A 19,672-nucleotide genomic window follows, 5' to 3' on the forward strand; every position below is an offset into this window, starting at 1 on the left:
ATGACCCGGCACAATATCAGTGATGTCTTCATCTTCCAAATATCAATATATTGTATTGTATAATCAAATTCTTATATCCCAGCTGTGTTGTAGTGCCCTGGATGGGTAGCTTTTAGATATAAAATACACAAATAAATGCAGCTCTTATATTCATTAAAACATCATTAACCATTAGCGGCCCGGCCTATAGCCGTTTGGCAGCCGCAAAAATGCTTTAGCTTTCCGGGGTGTATGCCATTTGGCGTCCTCCCGCACATGCGCAGTTCGCGCGGTTGCAGAGCCGCGCAGCGACGCGATCTGTCACCGGCCGGGTACCTCGGACGCGGCCAATGACAGATCTGAGTACCGGCCCCCGTTGCCGGTACCATGTGACCTGCTGTGACCAATCACAGCAGGTCATATGACAGTTGTATACAATGGATGGCTTCATTCATGCCATCCATTGTATACTAGTGCCTAGCTGTGATTTGGCCACAGCTAGTCACATGCACATGTCATGTGATTAGCTGTGGCCAAATCACAGCTAAGCACAAAAAAAAAAAAAAACCCTGAATGAATCGATGTCATTCAGGTAAATGCTTGCTTATAGCAAAGTAATTCTTTGCTATAAGCAAATTGTGTAAAAAAAATACTGATCACTTCCCCAAAGTATTACAATGTTACTATGGTAACATTGTACTACTTTGGTCATAGTAAAATATGAAAAAAAAAAAAATCTTAAAAAAAATAAAAAATGTAATAAAAAATTAAAAATAATAAAAAAAATTAAAAAATATATATTTTTTTTTTCATACTGTCACACCAGTCAGTGTCCTTGATAATCGCCATGCCAGTTATATGATGATGCTGTACTGCACTGGTGACAGTATGTAAAAAAAGAAATAGTGAAAATAATTTTTTTCATTTTTTCATTTTCCGAAAAATTATGATAAAAAAAATACAACTTCAAAAAACTCGCCATTCTTCTTATGAAGTACGTCGGACTGTCTACTCTGCAAAAAGGGGTCATTTGGGGGATATCTGTACTATTCTGACATTCTTGGACCTGAAGAAATTAGATTGGCTGTCAGTACTTCAGGACTGATCAATTTTCAGATCTATACCATAGTTTGTGAACTCTATAACTTTCCTACAAACTAAATAATACATCCTATTTTATTATTTTCACCAAAGACATGTAGCAGAATACATCTCGGCCTAAATTTATGAAGAACAATTATTTATTTGTAAACTTTTATAACAGAAACAAAGAAAAACGTGTTTTGTTTTCAAAGTTTTTGGTATTTTTTTGTTAATTTAGCAAAAAATAAAAACCCCAGTGGTGATTAAATACCACCAAAAGAAAGCTCTAGTTGTGTGAAGAAAATGATGAAATTTTAGTTTGGGTACAATGTTGTATGACCGCGCAATTGTCATTCAAAGTGTGAGAGCGCTGAAACGTGAAAAATGGCCTGGGCAGGAAGCTGTAAAATTGCCCGGTATGGAAGAGGTTAACAGTATTTATTAAACGCAAGCAGTGTATGTACCTGAATTTTATCTTGGTATCAACCTCTTGGTGTCCGTATGTTCTTCCTCACAAATGTGCAGAAACAACTGTGTAAAAATTCAGGAAGATTGATAACAACTGTGAATGGACCTGAGCTGCTGCAAAGACTGGATTTCACAGCCAAGAGTGGATAGTTGGGAAGAGAAGGAAGAAAGTCGGTACACCGGCATTGTGGTGGGTATATGGTGGATAGTTTAAAAAAGTTAATGGGAAGTGTGTTAACCATGAGAGACCCTACAAGAGGTTAGTATTTGTCACTTTATATATTCCGTTAATAGTTTGTGTGATGGACTTTTTCCTTTGTAGAAGCAGCCTTTCCGTCTATGGTTTCCTCAGTGATGGTGCGGACATAACGCCTAGTTTCAGGGGCTAAGGATAAAGAGAAAACAAAGATTGGTTAGGTTGGAAAAAGTAAATCTGGTTTTATATTACAGATCTGGAAATCCAAAACAGCCATTGGGGTTGATTTACTAAAGGCTAAATAGACTGTTCACTTTGCAAGGGAAGTTTCCCAGAGCTTAGTGAATGAGTTTTGATTTCACTGTGCAAAGAATTCCCAATCACATGCAAGGTAAAAAATGAAAACAGTTGTCAGAGAAACCACCATGACTTAGGCGTGTCAGAACCTGGGTCTTCTGTGGTGAGTGGCAATGTTTCTTCTTGCTGAGCCACCTGAAATGCTGGACAGCTCCCTTGACAATTATTTGGATGATCCTACCTTGACCTTGTTTGTCGTGAACCTTGAACCCCTTGCTCCTCCCATGAACTTCCTGATACAAGCCATGTCTCTGCACTTCCTGTTTGCCAGATTCTTGTGCTCTCCAGCAAGTATCTTGCTCCTTGCCTTCTCTGCTGTTATCCATATCTTGCTACCGCTCGTTATTGACCCTTGGCTTGTTCTTGACTATGCTTCTGCCTGATACCAACCTGCGACTGCTCATTACCGATCTTGGCTTGTTTACTGACCACGCTTTCATTTGCTCCTTACCTCCTTAAAACGCTAATTGACCTCCGCTTGCTCACGTCTTGGTGGGGTGATCCTGAGGAACGCGACCTGGTGCTAACACGCAGCAAAATCCATCTCCACCATCAGGAGCTCTGGTGTACACCGGTTAGTACTTAGACTCCACACCTCAGGTGATCCCACTCCTCCACCACGGTGACCTGCCTGTGTGCCTATCCTGCTGGTTTCAGGTGAGCCTTTCCACTGCTATAGCAACTGGTCTTTGAGCCTGACCCCTGATCATGACAGGGCATCTGGAGGGGTCTGGGGACCAGCCTACTTCCCACTGACTATGGACCCAGGACTAAGGAGACCCCTGTCTTGGTGTTGCAAGGAACCTTTTCCCCAAGAGGGTTATATCTCTTCCTTGGGTGGCTGGCTGTAAATTATACCAGATACCCTTTCTATGCAACGAGGGCTGGAGGGACTGTTTCCGGGACCCCTTGGCATACTCTGCATATTGGAACTATTATCCTGGAGTGATGTTTTATGTGCAGGGGTGAATTTCAGCATAAGTGGGGTTAAGAAACCGTATTTTCTGTTACAGGTTTTCTGGCATGAACTATTGTTTGCTTTAATTAGGTTTAGTTGATAAACTCTCACTTTGTTTAATCCCCACCAGACTGCTAGGTGCTGGGAAGGAAACCATTTTCTCCTGGGACTTGTAATGTGTGCCATACCTGTCTGGGGGAAGGTTTTTGTGTATAAATGCTGTGCTGTTTGTTAAAGTCAGTCCTATTTTACTCCAACATTGGCTCTGTCTGATGTTTGGGGTAAATTTGCTATATTCTGGCTCCAAAGTGGAGGAAGCTGTAGTTTGGCAGAGATACCCAGTCGAGGTGTAAAGCAGTCTGTAGCAACAGTATTTTTGCTTGTACATGATTGGATGATGGAAGTCAGCAGGGCTTCACCTCGATAACTAAGCTGTGGGAAAAATCCCCTTACAAAGTGTAACTTCCGTTGCAAAGTGAACAGTCATTTGCCTTTAGTAAATCAACCCTATTGCCTTACTGAAAAGGGTTGGTAATACTGTCCATAAATGTATGTGTTAGAAATTGGCATTTTATGAGATACTGGGTGTAGTATATTCATTTTCCATGAAGGTCAAAATATTAGGCCAAAACAAGCTCACCAGAGATTTTTTAAGTGTGAGATCGCTGTAAGTCATGAAACCTTGTTAACCCCTTCAATACCGGGCACTTTCACCCCCTTCCTGCCCAGGCCAATTTTTGGCTTTCAGCGAAATCACACTTTGAATGATATTTGCACGGTCATGCAACACTGTACCCAAATTAAATTTTTTATAAATTTGTTCACACAAATAGAGCTTTCTTTTGGTGGTATTTAATCACCACTGTTTTTTTTTTTGTTTTTGTTTTTTTACTTTTTTGCTAAATGAAAAAAGATCTAAAAAAAAAAAGCTTTTTTTTCTTCATTTCTGTTATAAAATTTTGCAAATAGTCTTTTTTTTTTTCATAAATTTAGGCCAAACTGTATTCTGTTACATTTCTTTGGTATAAACAACCCAAATAAGTGTATATTTATTCTTAAGTCTGTAAGAAAGTTATAGAGCCTACAAACTATGGTATATATCTGAAAATCGATCAATCCTGATGTACCAATGGCCTATTTCATTTCTTGAGGACCAAAAATGCTAGGACAGTACAAATATCCTCCAAATGACTCCTTTTTGGACAGAAGGTCTGCTATCCTAATAACTTGTTTTGTTTTCTTTTTTTCATTCTAAACAGGGAATAGCTGACTTAGGGTCCTCATACATGGGAGGTCTGACCAGGTCTGCCAGTCAGTTTTTTTTAAGGATTCGAATGGAATTCAATGTTAGTCTGAGGGCAAGAAGATATAAATGGATGTGCGTCCATCTACATCAAATTAGCTCTGAGTATATCTAGGTCTGAAAAAAAAAGAAAAAGCTTGTATCCTTTTCTGATTTTGCAGACCTAAATGTGATGTATCGGAGGTAAACAGACACATGTCCATCTACATCCACCTACCCAAAGAACTTACACAAATCTACATCCACCTGCCCATAGACCTAACACGAGTCTACATCCACCTGCCCATAGACCTAACACGAGTCTACATCCACCTGCCCATAGACCTAACAGGAGTCTACATCCACCTGCCCATTGACCTAACAGGAGTCTACATCCACCTGCCCATAGACCTAACAGGAGTCTACATCCACCTGCCCATAGACCTAACAGGAGTCTACATCCACCTGCCCATAGACCTAACAGGAGTCTACATCCACCTGCCCATAGACCTAACAGGAGTCTACATCCACCTGCCCATAGACCTAACAGGAGTCTACATCCACCTGCCCATAGACCTAACAGGAGTCTACATCCACCTGCCCATAGACCTAACAGGAGTCTACATCCACCTGCCCATAGACCTAACAGGAGTCTACATCCACCTGCCCATAGACCTAACAGGAGTCTACATCCACCTGCCCATAGACCTAACAGGAGTCTACATCCACCTGCCCATAGACCTAACACGAGTCTACATCCACCTGCCCATAGACCTAACACGAGTCTACATCCACCTGCCCATAGACCTAACACGAGTCTACATCCACCTGCCCATAGACCTAACACGAGTCTACATCCACCTGCCCATAGACCTAACACGAGTCTACATCCACCTGCCCATAGACCTAACACGAGTCTACATCCACCTGCCCATAGACCTAACACGAGTCTACATCCACCTGCCCATAGACCTAACAGGAGTCTACATCCACCTGCCCATAGACCTAACACGAGTCTACATCCACCTGCCCATAGACCTAACACGAGTCTACATCCACCTGCCCATAGACCTAACAGGAGTCTACATCCACCTGCCCATAGACCTAACATGAGTCTACATCCACCTGCCCATAGACCTAACAGGAGTCTACATCCACCTGCCCATAGACCTAACACGAGTCTACATCCACCTGCCCATAGACCTAACACGAGTCTACATCCACCTGCCCATAGACCTAACACGAGTCTACATCCACCTGCCCATAGACCTAACACGAGTCTACATCCACCTGCCCATAGACCTAACACGAGTCTACATCCACCTGCCCATAGACCTAACACGAGTCTACATCCACCTGCCCATAGACCTAACACGAGTCTACATCCACCTGCCCATAGACCTAACACGAGTCTACATCCACCTGCCCATAGACCTAACACGAGTCTACATCCACCTGCCCATAGACCTAACAGGAGTCTACATCCACCTGCCCATAGACCTAACATGAGTCTACATCCACCTGCCCATAGACCTAACAGGAGTCTACATCCACCTGCCCATAGACCTAACACGAGTCTACATCCACCTGCCCATAGACCTAACACGAGTCTACATCCACCTGCCCATAGACCTAACAGGAGTCTACATCCACCTGCCCATAGACCTAACACGAGTCTACATCCACCTGCCCATAGACCTAACACGAGTCTACATCCACCTGCCCATAGACCTAACAGGAGTCTACATCCACCTGCCCATAGACCTAACACGAGTCTACATCCACCTGCCCATAGACCTAACAGGAGTCTACATCCACCTGCCCATAGACCTAACACGAGTCTACATCCACCTGCCCATAGACCTAACATGAGTCTACATCCACCTGCCCATAGACCCACCTGCCCACAGGCCTAGGCTCTGTTTTCAGGCTGGAGAAAAAATTTGAATGGACATGCATGTCACAAACATGACATCTGTTCAATTCTGCTCGGATTTTGCAGGGGATCAGTGCATGGATCCCCTGCTAACCGAAACGGGCATGACCCATGTGAAAGGGCCCTTATACAACTGCAAGGGGAGAATGACTAAGTACAAAGTGCAGGATCCTCATAAGATGTCAAATCAGTAAAATATGAAATCTGGTTGGTTGCTACAGACAGTGCACTTAGAACTTGTTCTTTGTTTTATTAAATAACTTAATTTGCATTATTCTTAGAGGATATCATTTCTACTTAGAAGGAAATTAGTTAAAACCTAAAGGGAATTATACTTACATTCTTTGTAGGAAATTCTGTTGGGAGAAAATAATAGGAAAAGAAAGAGAAATAAAATTAGAAATAATACGCATTTTGCATTATTAAAGACTGGCAGAACGATTGTACGATCGGGGTGGGTTTGAGAACAATGAAATAATACAATGCCAGACTGAATGCCTAGTACATTTTCAGACGAGTAGCGCAGCTAATTATGAATATCATAGAAAATAATATTGGGATAGAAATAAAGAAAAGTAATTTAATAACAGCACTGCTTTTCTCAAAGCTGAACTCTGGAAATAATCAACTAATAAAAAAAATAATCACCTAATAATAAAAAATAGTCAACCCCCTCAACTAATCGTTACATTAGTTTAAAAAAAAATCTAAGCACCAAATACTCACCTAAATCCATGGTCATATGACACACTGGCGCTTAGTCTTCATTCAGTCCACCCTCAGGAGGAGGGTCTTTATTCTGGTTCCGACATGAGTGGTTGTGTGAAATGAACATTTCTTATTGGCTGTCCGGTGGTGAGACCCTCTCAGGGTTGCGTTCATAGTGGATTGGAACACATTAGTTGTGACAGTGCAAAGAGCATTGTGGGAGAGCTAAAGATACATGGAGGGCAGCTTTCATTATTTTGCTGTCTGCTTCTTACTGACTTTATAATAATATTGGGCAGGTGAGAAAATGCTAACTTTACAAGATTTTTCACTCAAACCTGTGTTTGGTGTCACTCATTTGGTGGAGTAAATGCCAAAAGTTTGCAAACCACGCAGACACTAGTCAATAAAAAGACTTTTTTGAAGTTCTTGTATTGTGTAGCAGGGGAGCACCACTGCAATTTAACCTGTTCATGCCAGGGGTAGTTACCTTGCCTTAGCAGGGTTTCATAGCCAAGTGGTCCTAGAGGAACGTTCCTACTCTCCCTTGATATGAGGGGATGGCTGCAGGATGTCTCATCCTGGCTTAGCTAGTATTTGTGGACAGTTCTCTGCACACCTGCTTCAGACTTTACACCAACTGACCCCACTTTGCACCTTCAGGGCCCTGGTGCAAGAAACCATTAAGGGCCCCCCTGACCCTCGATGCCAGAACCCTAAGGCCTGGTCGCAAGTGCGACCTCTTGGTTTTTATTATTTTTCACAATTTTCTAGGAGCTCCGTTGGGGGGCTTGTGTGAGATATCAGGGGTCTAAACAAACCTCTGATGTTCCACCTTTGAGACAGAGAAAGAAGATTGAGGACCCAGCCCATCATTCTCCATCTCTGCAGCCTCAGCTGCACTGAATGAATGGATACAAATAACTCTGTACAGAGCTTCCTGTCCATTCATAAACTGAAACATAGTAAACACAGTTTACTATGTTTCAGTTATGAATGGACAAAGTCAGTGATCGGTATTGACACATTCAATCAATAAGCTCCTATACTTCCACCTTCATCAAAAAGTCACAACTTTCTCCCTAGAAAGTATACAATCCAACAAATCCTTTTCGTGATACTCATATAAATCCCCCAAAACTACAATTAAAATTAAATCCAACTATTATAGTCAACTAATATAATCAATTTTAAACAATCAATCTTTGGCTGGAGTTTAGAGGGTACTAGTACCTAGTATCACTATTCACTTGTGGTTGGAGTGATCACGATTTTTCACGTTTTGGGTTTTATTTATTTGTTTATTTATTTATTTATTTTGATTGATATATATTTAATTTATTTGCACAAGTTTTCAGAGTGATTTTGTGTTTTGCACAGAGTGAAGTATGCATATTTATTAAAGGATAATACACTATGAATTTTCTTTTTCCTTTTTGTTTGAGGTTATCATTGAGTATTTAGAATCAATTTCTGCTTAACTGGATTGAAGTGAAAAATTTGGAACTTGGACACATTGGGATTTTTTATATATTTTTATATATATTTTTATATATTTTATTTTTGAATTTCTGTTATGGGTTTTTTTGTGTTTTTTGAGATGGAACTGGGAGTGAATTTATTTAAACACAATTTTTAGTTGAAGTGATAAATATTTATCTTGGTATTGACACATTAACTGGCCCCTTGCTAGCTCTCCATCCTGACAGATCCCTGTAAGCATCCAGTGGAAGAGGGGAACCTGGCAGAACTCTGAAGGGTGAGGGAGAGCCAGGAGAGTTCACAGAAGGGCTGGGAAAGGGCTCAGGGGGGCTTGAGAGCTTACAGGGGCAGCAGAAAAATGCATATAGGAGTAGCAGCAGGGACGGCTTCATATAGAGGAACTGATCTCTCCACTTTCTTCCTGCAACTATTGAATGCCCGCTTCTCCTCCTCTCCCTCCAGCAGGCATTCAGCGGCTGCAAGAGGAACATGAAGAGATTGTCTCCTCTATATGCAGTTGTCCTCAACACTCCTCCTAATCAGGCTTACAGGGGGGCCAATATCGATCTCTGTAGGTACGCCCCTGCTTTGCACCTTCGGCACAAGTCTTGTTTCTCGTAAAGGCAAGAACAGTCTTTCTCAACCTTGTCAACACAAAGGAACTTCCTGGTTTCAGGGAACCCCTGCTAAAAATTGCTGTGTCTAAAACCCATGATACATTAGTGTGATAGTCAGTGGGAAGAATGACCCTTGCACTTGAGGTCATTGGGAAGCATTACCCCCTTACAGCTAAAAAGATCAATGCTGTCAGTGGGAACTTATTGGAGAGGCAGAAATTGCTCAAGGAACCCCTAGCAACTTCTGCAGGAACCCTATGGTTGTGTGGAACCCTGGTTGAGAAACCCTGGGCTAGAAGGCATTGCCACATAAAGGAGACATTCCAATATAAAGACTAGAGGAAGGAGGAGTCCACACCAGGAATGCCATTTTTGCCATTCACTGAATCAATGGATGCAAAGATATTTACATGCTTTAGCTATCCCTTGAGGTGGCAGCACCCAGCTTAACTTGCAAACAGTGCACCATAGTTCAGAGAGTTGTGGCATGAAAGCAGAGATATGAGGCCCACCATTCACAGAAAGGGTCTCCCAGAGTGCAGCATCCCATAGCAGGGGGATATGAGTAGTCTTATAAAATGCATACAGTCCTTCCACCACTACAGGCTTTCCCCTAAGGGGAAGCTAAACAAATAAGGCCCAACTACCTATATGTTGGTCTGGTCTACCCACAGAGGGGAAACCATAATTACTTGACTTCTGGCATTAACCTCCTAAACTGCCCAGGGTGCTCCTCACCTGGCAGTAACGGGGCTGAAACTTAACCCAAAAAGCTTCTGAGCTACTTTCAAACTATGGGCCAATCTGGGGAACTGCAACAGGCATCCATGTCCTATCCTACACTGCTATACAGCTAACTTACAGAAACGCTCCCGAAAAGGTAAATTTCCAGAGGCATTTGTGAACATGTATTCACTCAAAAAGTGGACTTACACATTAAGTAAAATATTTTTAGGATTCTTACATTATATCTACATTTTACTGTCTCCTGTTAGCTTTACAATCATTTCAGTATATGTGAACGTACCGAACATCTTCTCCATCCAGGAGGCGTCTGTAGGTGGTGATTTCCTGTTCAAGACGGGTCTTAACATCCATGAGGATTTTGTATTCGGAGCTTTGACGTTCTATTTCTGACCGCAATTCAGTAAGCTGAACTTCTACACCACTAATCAGATCTTTCATTTGAGAGAGCCGTATGCAATATTGAGATTCTGTCTCAGCCAAGGTACCTTCCAGTGCTGATTTCTATAATAGGGCAATACAGATATCTGAGCAAGTCTTGTATATTAGCATTTACATTTTATATCTGAAGCATTGGTAATGCAAAAGGTTCTTAGATAATAAGTATGAGAATTTTTTTTTAACAAAAACCCCACCATGCTTAGTTGGGCCTGCAGTTCAATCTCTAAGCCTTGAAGAGTACGTTTAAGGTCAGTGATTTCGGTAATGCTGGACTGGATCTGTTCAGTGTGACCTGCAACTTCTCTGTTCAGCTCTTCTGTCTGTTAAGTTAACAAAAACATTGAATAGGTGACTAGCTTTGTTCATAATTTGAATAATTATACTATAGAACCAGCCCTATTGTTCTGCTGCCATACCTTTTTAAAGTACCATTCTTCAACTTCCTTGCGGTTGTTTTCAGCCAAAGCTTCATATTCTTCTCTCACTTGAGCTAATATCTTGGTCAAGTCAACAGCTGGGGCAGCGTCCATCTCCACGCTGACGGTACCACGAGCTTGTCCTTTCAAGGCATTCATTTCCTATACACAAGCATTTTAATTTTGGTTACATGGTTTTACTCTTAGATGACCGCCACCTCATTTTGATAAATCATTACATCTCCCTTGACTCTTAACTGAGCTATATCTTATTATCTATATTACTCAATTCCAAGTTTGGTTTACTTGAGTCCCCCTGGAATGCCCTTGCCCCATCTACCCCCTCCCCCCTTTCCCCTCTCTCTTCTAGCCTTGTTTGATGTACTTCTTTAGTAATTAGCCTACAGTAACATCTGTGTCTTCTTTGTTGCCCTTAGTATGTTTATTGTCCCAACGACAGTTGAGAGTTACTGTTTCTCTTTGCTTGATATGGATGCAGGACCTGTTTTTAACTTTATTTGACATGGTATGTTTTACTTGTGATTGCTGTGTGTTATTGTGATTGTCTTATCTAATATCATCATGTGACTATGTCTATACTATGTTCGACACAGTCGACCACCCCCTCCTCCTTAACAAACTACACTCCCTCGGCATCAGAGACTCCGTTCTCTCCTGGCTCTCCTCCTATCTATCCCAACACTCCTTCAGCATTACCTATAATACTACCACCTCCCCCTCTCTCCCCCCTCTCTGTTGGGGTCCCCCAAGGCTTGGTCCTCGGGCCCCTTCTCTTCTCCATCTACACCTCCTCCCTAGCAAACTGATACACTCCCACGGCTTCAACTATCACCTCTACGCCGATGACACGCAAATTTACCTCTCCACCCCTCACCTCACCCCTTCAGTCTCCGCCCGTATCACCCACCTACTGAACGACATATCAGACTGGATGTCGCTCCATTTCCTCAAATTGAACCTTTCCAAAACCGAGCTTCTGATTTTCCCCCCAGCCCGTGCCCCCCACCCTCTCCATCACGACCAACAATGCCACCATCAGTCCCACCCCACAAGCCAAAGTCCTAGGTGTCACTCTAGACTCAAACCTGTCCTTCCAACCCCATGTCCAATCATTGGCAAACTCATGCAGGCTCCACCTCCGCAACATTTTCCAAAATACGTTTGTTCCTAACCCCAGAAACCACTAAACAACTCATTCACTCCCTTATTATCTCACGTCTAGACTACTGCAACTCCCTCCTCACCGGCCTACCTCGTCGCAGACTATCCCCGCTTCAGTCTATCCTGAACTCAGCGGCCAGACTCATCCACCTTACCAACCGCTCCGCATCTGCCACCCCCTCTGTCATTCCCTCCACTGGCTCCCGATTGCCCAATGCATTAAATTCAAACTACTAACACAGACATACAAAGCCATTCATAATGGTGCCCCAAACTACCTCACCGACCTGATACCCAAATACCACCCTACCCGTAATCTTCGCTCCTCACAAGACCTCCTACTTTCTAGCTCCCTGGTCTCCACCTCCCACGCCCGACTGCAGGACTTCTCCTGGACTCTCCCCATCCTCTGGAACTCACTACCCCAATCCATCAGACTGTCACCTACCCTCCTCACCTTTAGGCGCACCCTGAAAACCCATCTCTTCAGGGAAGCCTACCCCGCCCTCACCTAACAGCCGATCTCCTCCACTCCTCCTACCACTCCATCCCCCACAGACACTTCCTCCTGTACCACTATCCCCTCCCTCCTAGATTGTAAGCTCGAAAGAGCAGGGCCCTTGAATCCCTCATGTTTTGTTACTGTATTGTCTCATGTTCTGTCCCCCACTATAATGTACAGCGCTGAGCAAACCTTTTAGCGCTATATAAATACTGTATAATAATAATAATAATATACCAAGAGGCCTCTGTCTTTTTCTTTATTTTTACATCAATAAAAATATAGAACAAGCAAAAATACTTGTATGAAAACTTATCAACCCTACCTCTTCGTGGTTTTTCTTTAGGTAGACCAACTCTTCCTTCAAACCCTCAACCTGAAGCTCCAGGTCAGCCCTGTTTATAGTCAGTTCATCCAGGACTTTACGCATGCTACTGACGTCAGCCTCAACATTCAGTCTAAAAACATGTTCAGTTTCAAACCTAAACAAAATATGACAGTTAACACTTGACGTAATGTTGTGATATTGTAGTTTATCTCATTGTTTCTATATCTGTACACAGCGTTGTGTTGTAGTGTGCCTATTATTGTTAGAGTATTTCATGATTCAACACAAGGTCCAAGTTCTTACTTAGCTCTGAAGTCATCAGCGGCCAGTTTGGCATTCTCAATCTGCAGGATCGTGCTGGCATTGTCCACAGTGCTAGTATGGATCTAAGAATTGTGAAGATACAACAATACCATTACAATTAGAAGATTGGATTATTACTACCACTTATAAATCAAGTCTAGTGTTCACAGATTGGCTGCGATGAACAACATGGTGGAAAAGAAAGCTTTTTAAATCAGTCCACATCTATGACCATAACCATGTCTAATCAGGTTTCAGATTTCTGAAGCTTAGAACTCGTACTATTGAAAGCTGATCTTGTATTGGTTCCTTTAAGTTGATACTGAGCATCATTGATCTTTATTTTTAAAAGGTCTTTTGTAGGTATGATAGTCGAAAACAGTTTGTATACCATAAATATGTTGACAGCATTTAACAGAAGTCGTTTCTAGTGTAATGGTCTATAAAAGTGGAGGAAAAGCAAACTGTCTAGACCTCATGATATAAAGTAAGGACGTGACTATTTGTGTGACCCACTGCAACCAATGAGATTTTTCCTTTCATGTTCCCAGTACAAAATGGGTGAGCAAAAGATGCAAACCGATCAGTTGCTATGGGAAATTATTGTTCTTCCTTAAAACAGTTTCATTTAAAAGGCTCTAGAAACCAATCAGCATGTATTTTTCATTTTACATTTACTTTAGTTATGGCATTTAGGATGACTACACAAAAAGTATATCCCAATATTTTAATAAGGGAACACCTAAACTAAAGCTGCATATAAAGTGACTCTGTCATCATACTAAACAACTGGGCATAGGAGTTCCTTGCAAAGGAAGACAGAGTATACTCATCTCTTTGGCAACCCATGGACCGAGCAAACTAAATGGCCAAATGTCCCAGTTTGGCCCATTTGCCCATGCAAACCTCTGGCTGCTATTGCAGTAGGAAGTAATTTATGTAGTGGTGGTATTACTACTCACATGTTGGCTGCATCCTAGCAACCAAGGACTCTGTTGAGCCTGGACCATCTGCGTCCTAGCAACCAAGGACTCTTTTGAGCCTGGACCATCTGCGTCCTAGCAACCAATAACATCATTGGTTGCTCGGATGCCAACAACTGCATAGTCAGTTGTTATGGTGCATCAAAACAGCTAATGACACAGTGCAAAATAAATAAATAACTGTTCCCCCCACAATTCAAGCCAGAACTTTATCCTAGATAGGGGCCTTTTATAGATTTTAAGGGTTACCCTATGCAAAAATAAAAAAATTGGGTCCTCTCTCAAGGTTTGGTATGGATTTTAGAGGGGATCACATACTTTTTTCTGTTTTGTGCAAGGTTTTATTTTATAATCCATACAAGACCCTCATCAACGATAAGGGTCTGGTTTGTATCTTTAGGGGGAACCCCACATGTTATTTTCTTTAGTCATTAGATGTTCGAATCTACCCTAAAAATCAAGATGGCAAACTAATACTGTATATAGCAATCTTTCAAAAAAAATGAAAACGTTTTCAAAGCCACCCAGACTAACAAATATATGAAACAAATACTGAAGAAACAAAAAGAATCCCAAAAGCGAAATGGTTCAACGTAACAAATATCATGAAATTAGATCCTCCAATGAACGAATACATTTGAAACTAAACAAAACTAAATTTTCTGGCGGGCACATTTCTAATTTTCTTCTTTTTTTTTTCTTTTCATGGAAACCCTCCTTACAATCCACATTAGACCATCATCTAGGATGATCAGTCAAGGTACCCTATCAAATTCTGCACAATATTGAGGCACCACATTTTAAAATGTAAAAAAAAAAACTAATAGTTTTACATAATTCAGCAACTTCTATACTCCATTAAAGGTGATTTATTCTTCCAAAGCAAACACACCTTTACACACTGGTACTGACTAGTATTCCAGTGTTTCTCTTCTCCCTCAATTTCTCTCTATCTTTCAGCTAATGTGAACCCAGTGTTGGAGAGGGATGAACAAAGATGCCGTGCAGATACCCAACATTCGTCTTATCAACCAGTGACGTCACTGGTTGTCAGAAAGCCGGAGGCTGGAAGGTTGTATTGGAGCACAATTAAAAAATGTGGCTTTGTGTAAATAAAAGGCAGACTTCATCCACCCGCTGGCGATTCTTGGACAATTTTTAGGCATTTTACCAAGGCACCCCGGAAGAAACCTAAAGGCAACCCAAGGTGCCTGGTCACCCAGGTTGAAAAAGGCTGATCTAGGATAAGGATTCATTATAGATGCTGAGGGAAAACCCAGATGCTTCAAGCTACTATTTAAGGATTGTCAAACAAATGGTAAGGGGGGTCTGGCACTGCCAGAGGCAAAAAAAAAAGTTTTGCGAGGAGCAGCACATTTAATATGCTTTAAGTAAAAAAAATTAAAATGCACAATTCCTTTGAAAAACATGCTGGGGGATGCCTTAAACCTGCCTGTGAAGTGGTTTCAACTGTACAATGTACTGCACCAAAACTGACATTTACAATAGAAAAAGGAAATTTAAATAGCTGGTGAATGACATTTCCCTACCATCTTGCCTATTTTTGAAAAAAATAATGCAAGCATCCCCATCCCCGAAAACACGTACCAGACTTTGGTGACCTTTGGGGTCCCCATCTATTTTTTTTTTAACACAGAAATTAAGCCACCAGGGAAATGTAATTTATCAACAAACATTTAAAATTGCTGGGGGTTCCCCTAAAATGCACAACAGACTCCTATCTTTTCGAAGGGTCTGGAATGGATTTAAATGTACTAGGGTCGTTGGTTCGAATCCCAGCCATGGCACCTCCTGCCTGGAGTTTGCACGTTCTCCCTGTGCCTGCGTGGGTTTCCTCCGGGTACTCCGGTTTCCTCCCACACTCCAAAGACATGCTGGTAGGTGAATTGGATCCTGTCTAAACTGGCCCTAGTATGTGTATATATGAATGTGAGTTAGGGACTTTAGATTGTACGCCCCTTGAGGGTTAGGGACTGATGTGAATGTACAATATATATGTAAAGCGCTGCGTAAATTGACGGCGCTATATAAGTATTTGAAATAAATAAATAAATGGAGACCCCAGAACCATACTAGACCCCAGAGCCATAGGCATATACTCTCTCTCTGGTCATCACTCCAGGGGCTTTTTGTTTTTGTTTTGGATGCAGAGGAAATAAAATGAATATGCAATGAGGCTCTTTTACTAAAGGAAAGGAGAATGTTCACACAGTAAATTGTATACAGATTCACTTATCCAATCATGTGAAATGCAAATGCCTGTTTTCATCTGCACATAATTGAAGTGAGTCTTCATACAATTTATTGTGTGAACATTCCCAATTCCTTGCAGTTTATTGTGTGAACATTCTCAAATGCTTTAGTAAATCAACTTCACTAATGGAGACTACAGCAGGGGAATTAGGAGATTGTCATATATACAAGTAAATAGGGTTTTCTTTTGCGGGAAGCTCTTTTTCCCAGATGTCTACTGCAACAATTGAGTCCCTTTTTAAAAATACAATGTATCAGTTTTAATTTAAAAAACGCACAATTGAACTTGCATGTCTCATACTGAATACATCATCCATATGATATCAGTCAGTGGTGAAATGACTTTATCTGACATATACTGTAATAGTGGCTGGTTACACTGTTCAACAAATTTTTATATTTTGCCAGTTTTGGAAACAAAAGGATCCATTTCTTAATGAACTTCACATTCTGAGTTCAAATATAACAATGAAATTTGTCAATTGGCTCTAGTTTTTCTGTAAACTGAAAGTTTTCTACTATAGGCGTAATGACTACATAATGCACAATAATTATATAGATAGATGTCTTTCCACAAATATAAAGCAAGTGATATTGACTACATAACAAAGCCTAAATGGCATAATATATTGCATAGGATTACCAAGAAAAATTATAGCCATAAGCTAAGTTGAATCATTTTAATACTTAGGATTCTCACTAGTTTTGTCTTCAGTTTGTGTCGGTTTTGCTTCTCTTGGCTTTTCTCTTGTATTCGAGGAAAGGGCTATCTCTTACAACTGCACGTGACTACACGCTTCAGGTTCTTCCTCACTTGACTCAACCACGAAGGATTCTGGTGCTTTAGGAATTAGTAGCCCCTCTCCATGAGGAACTGGACGTATTGCCGATGGAATATTTGGATAGTGCACAGATAACTTTTTCTTCTTATTTAGCCCTTTTACAATTGGAGGCACCATACAAAAGTAACAATTACTAACATGATCTGTTGGCTCTCTCCAAATCATTGGCACAGCGAAAGGGATAGATGCCTTTTTTCCATTCAACCATTGCTCCAGTGCCGTCCCACAAGAATTGCAGCATATATGTGGTGCCCAGCTCTTGTCCTGGTCTCCTATCTTGCAGCCAAAATACAAGTTGTAGGCTTTCTTAATCATTCCTGTTATCCTCCTTTTTTGTGAGATAAAAGTTATTTCACCGCAGATATAGCAGAAATTATCTGCTTTATTCACACAAGTTCGAGGCATTACTGAGTAGCCTATATAAGCATAAAACGAAATGTAAAGACGCTGTCGAACTACAATCAGCTACAGATACTGCAGCTTTTATGCAGTGAAGTGATGCAATTAAAGGCTAATATTGCATCATCTCAGTATACATGCAATTTTCTATTGGTCACCAGTATCAACTGCGCAATATGCAGCTGAAGTTGCATCATAATTTTGAATGGCTTACGTCATTAGATGGGTGAATATATCATGGAAACTAGAGCCAATCAACATTTTTTAGGGTCATTTTCGTTTTCAGCACCCCAAAATTATGTAAGATTAGCTAATTTTATGCCCAAAACTTTTTACCTGTTGAACAGTGTTATCAAACACAAATGTTTCATCTTTATTAGGTGTATTGTACAGAATAGTTATATTAAAAATCTTGATCAAACTATGTAAACTACTTGATTTCATTGCCATACTTGAGATATTATGGAGTTCATTTTTTTTTAATTATTGTGCTGGGGCCATACTTTTTGCATTAATAGGTTTATTTGCTTTAAATTGACTGTGACTGTATTAATCATTTCATTCATAGGATAAATAAGACAGGGGAAGCACAGCCAATAATCAGATGACGTAAAATCTCAAAATACTTAGATGCTATTATTAGTAGAAGAATTAGGTATTGCAAATAGATGATGAACAAAGTGCCTAAAACCCATAACAGCCAATAAGAAATTATTTCTTTACTGATGTGGTTTTAACAGAAATTTGATTGGTTGCTCCGGGTTGCTTTGACATTTCATATACACCAACCGATCAGCGACTGCTGCCCCCCTCTGTCAATCCCTTTACTGGCTTTCACTAACCCAACGTATAAAATTCAAAATACTAACCACAACATACAAAGCCATCCACGACACTGCCCCTAACTACATCACCAACCTCATCCGTAGATGTCGTCCAAATCGCCCACTCCACTCCTCCCAAGACATCTTGCTCTCTAGCTCCCCTGTCACCTCCTCCCATGTTCACCTCCAGGACTTCTCCAGAGCCTCTCTCATCCTCTGGAACTCCCTACCCCAGTATGTCCAGTCAGCCCCCACCCTGACTGCCTTTAGATGATCTTTGAAAACTCACTTATTCAGGGAAGCCTACCCCACCTCCACCTTAGAACTGTACTTGAACTACCTCCATCAGATCATCGCCTGCAGCTATCACCTTTTGTATCACCTCCCCCTTCCTTTAGATTGTAAGCTGCACGAGCCAGGGCCCTCCTATTCCTTCTGTACTGAAATGTATTGTAATTGTACTGTCTCCCTTTATATTGTAAAGTGCTGTGAAAACTGTTGGTGCTATATAAATCCTGTATAATAATTTGCTGTAACCTCCTCAATAGTACATATATATACATGTATATATGGACCTCTTCTTACCTTGTTACGAAGATCCTCAATGACCTTGTAGTACTGGCTGTAGTCATATGATGGGCTGGGGGCTTGCTTCTCATACCATTCCCTGATGTTGATCTCTAGCTCAGCATTGGCTTTCTCCAGAGAGTGTACCTTGTCCAGGTAGGAGGCCAGACGGTCATTTAGGTTTTGCATGGTCTCCTTTTCTCTTCCACCCAACAAGCCATCTCCACCTCCAAATCCACCCCCATAACCATAACCAAAACTAGATGAGTAGCTGCCACCAAAACCACCACCTAGGTCACCTAGTCCACCACCTAAGCTGCTACCAAGACCACTGACTTCAGAAGTTACCACCCTTGAGGTGGAAAAGGGAAGGTTTTTGCCACTGCCACCTTCATGAATGCTAGGTATTCCAAAGCTAACCATACCTGACCTGTTTGAGCCACCACCAAACCCACCTAGGCCCTTGATGCCATATGAAGACATTATGAGCCTTTAATGCCTGTCTTTACCTATGTGCTATCTGGAATGTTTTGAGCTGAGATTTAGAAATCCAGACTTTCAATCCTTGACTTTATATCAGAGATGTGGGCGTAATTTCTACCAAAGGATTGGTTCTTCTTTCACAAATGTTGTGTGCCAACATTTGTGAGAGAAGTGGGATTTATGATTACCTCACTGGTCTGGAAGTACAACCTTACTTACCAAAATGCTTTCACAGATACCAGAGGAGACATTGTCTGTGTGTGCACATTGCTGGTTCCTGAAACAAAAGGTCTGATTCAGTTTGAGTTAAGGTGGTTC

The 19,672-nt window shown here is 41.3% G+C and overlaps 1 protein-coding gene across 1 annotated transcript; it reads right to left on the reverse strand.

The window, feature by feature from the left end:
- Nucleotides 1–627: 627 nt before the first annotated feature.
- Nucleotides 628–19,459, reverse strand: LOC149464476 (keratin, type I cytoskeletal 19-like). Its single transcript, XM_089674444.1, has 8 exons — nucleotides 18,890–19,459; nucleotides 12,983–13,065; nucleotides 12,677–12,833; nucleotides 10,668–10,829; nucleotides 10,446–10,571; nucleotides 10,094–10,314; nucleotides 6,599–6,615; nucleotides 628–1,915 (listed from the first exon to the last, which is right to left on the reverse strand). The coding sequence occupies exons 1-8, from the start codon at nucleotides 19,352–19,354 to the stop codon at nucleotides 1,818–1,820; spliced, it is 1,329 nt and encodes a 442-aa protein (XP_089530570.1). The 5' UTR covers nucleotides 19,355–19,459; the 3' UTR covers nucleotides 628–1,817.
- Nucleotides 19,460–19,672: the final 213 nt, after the last annotated feature.

This window comes from Staurois parvus, unplaced genomic scaffold (assembly GCF_062004578.1).
Source record: "Staurois parvus isolate SC_StPar_1 unplaced genomic scaffold, SC_StPar_1.0 ptg000151l, whole genome shotgun sequence".
Classification (NCBI taxonomy): Eukaryota; Metazoa; Chordata; class Amphibia; order Anura; family Ranidae; genus Staurois; species Staurois parvus.

Bases quoted from the DNA above. Each gene is read 5' to 3' on its own strand.
- LOC149464476 (XM_089674444.1), bottom strand. From the start codon at position 19,354: ATGTCTTCATATGGCATCAAGGGCCTAGGTGGGTTTGGTGGTGGCTCA. The intron at 10,830-12,676 runs GTAGGGTTGATA...GCTTGTGTATAG, and splicing joins TAAAGAAAAACCACGAAGAG to GAAATGAATGCCTTGAAAGG. The intron at 10,572-10,667 runs GTATGGCAGCAG...TTAACTTAACAG, and splicing joins AAGAATGGTACTTTAAAAAG to ACAGAAGAGCTGAACAGAGA.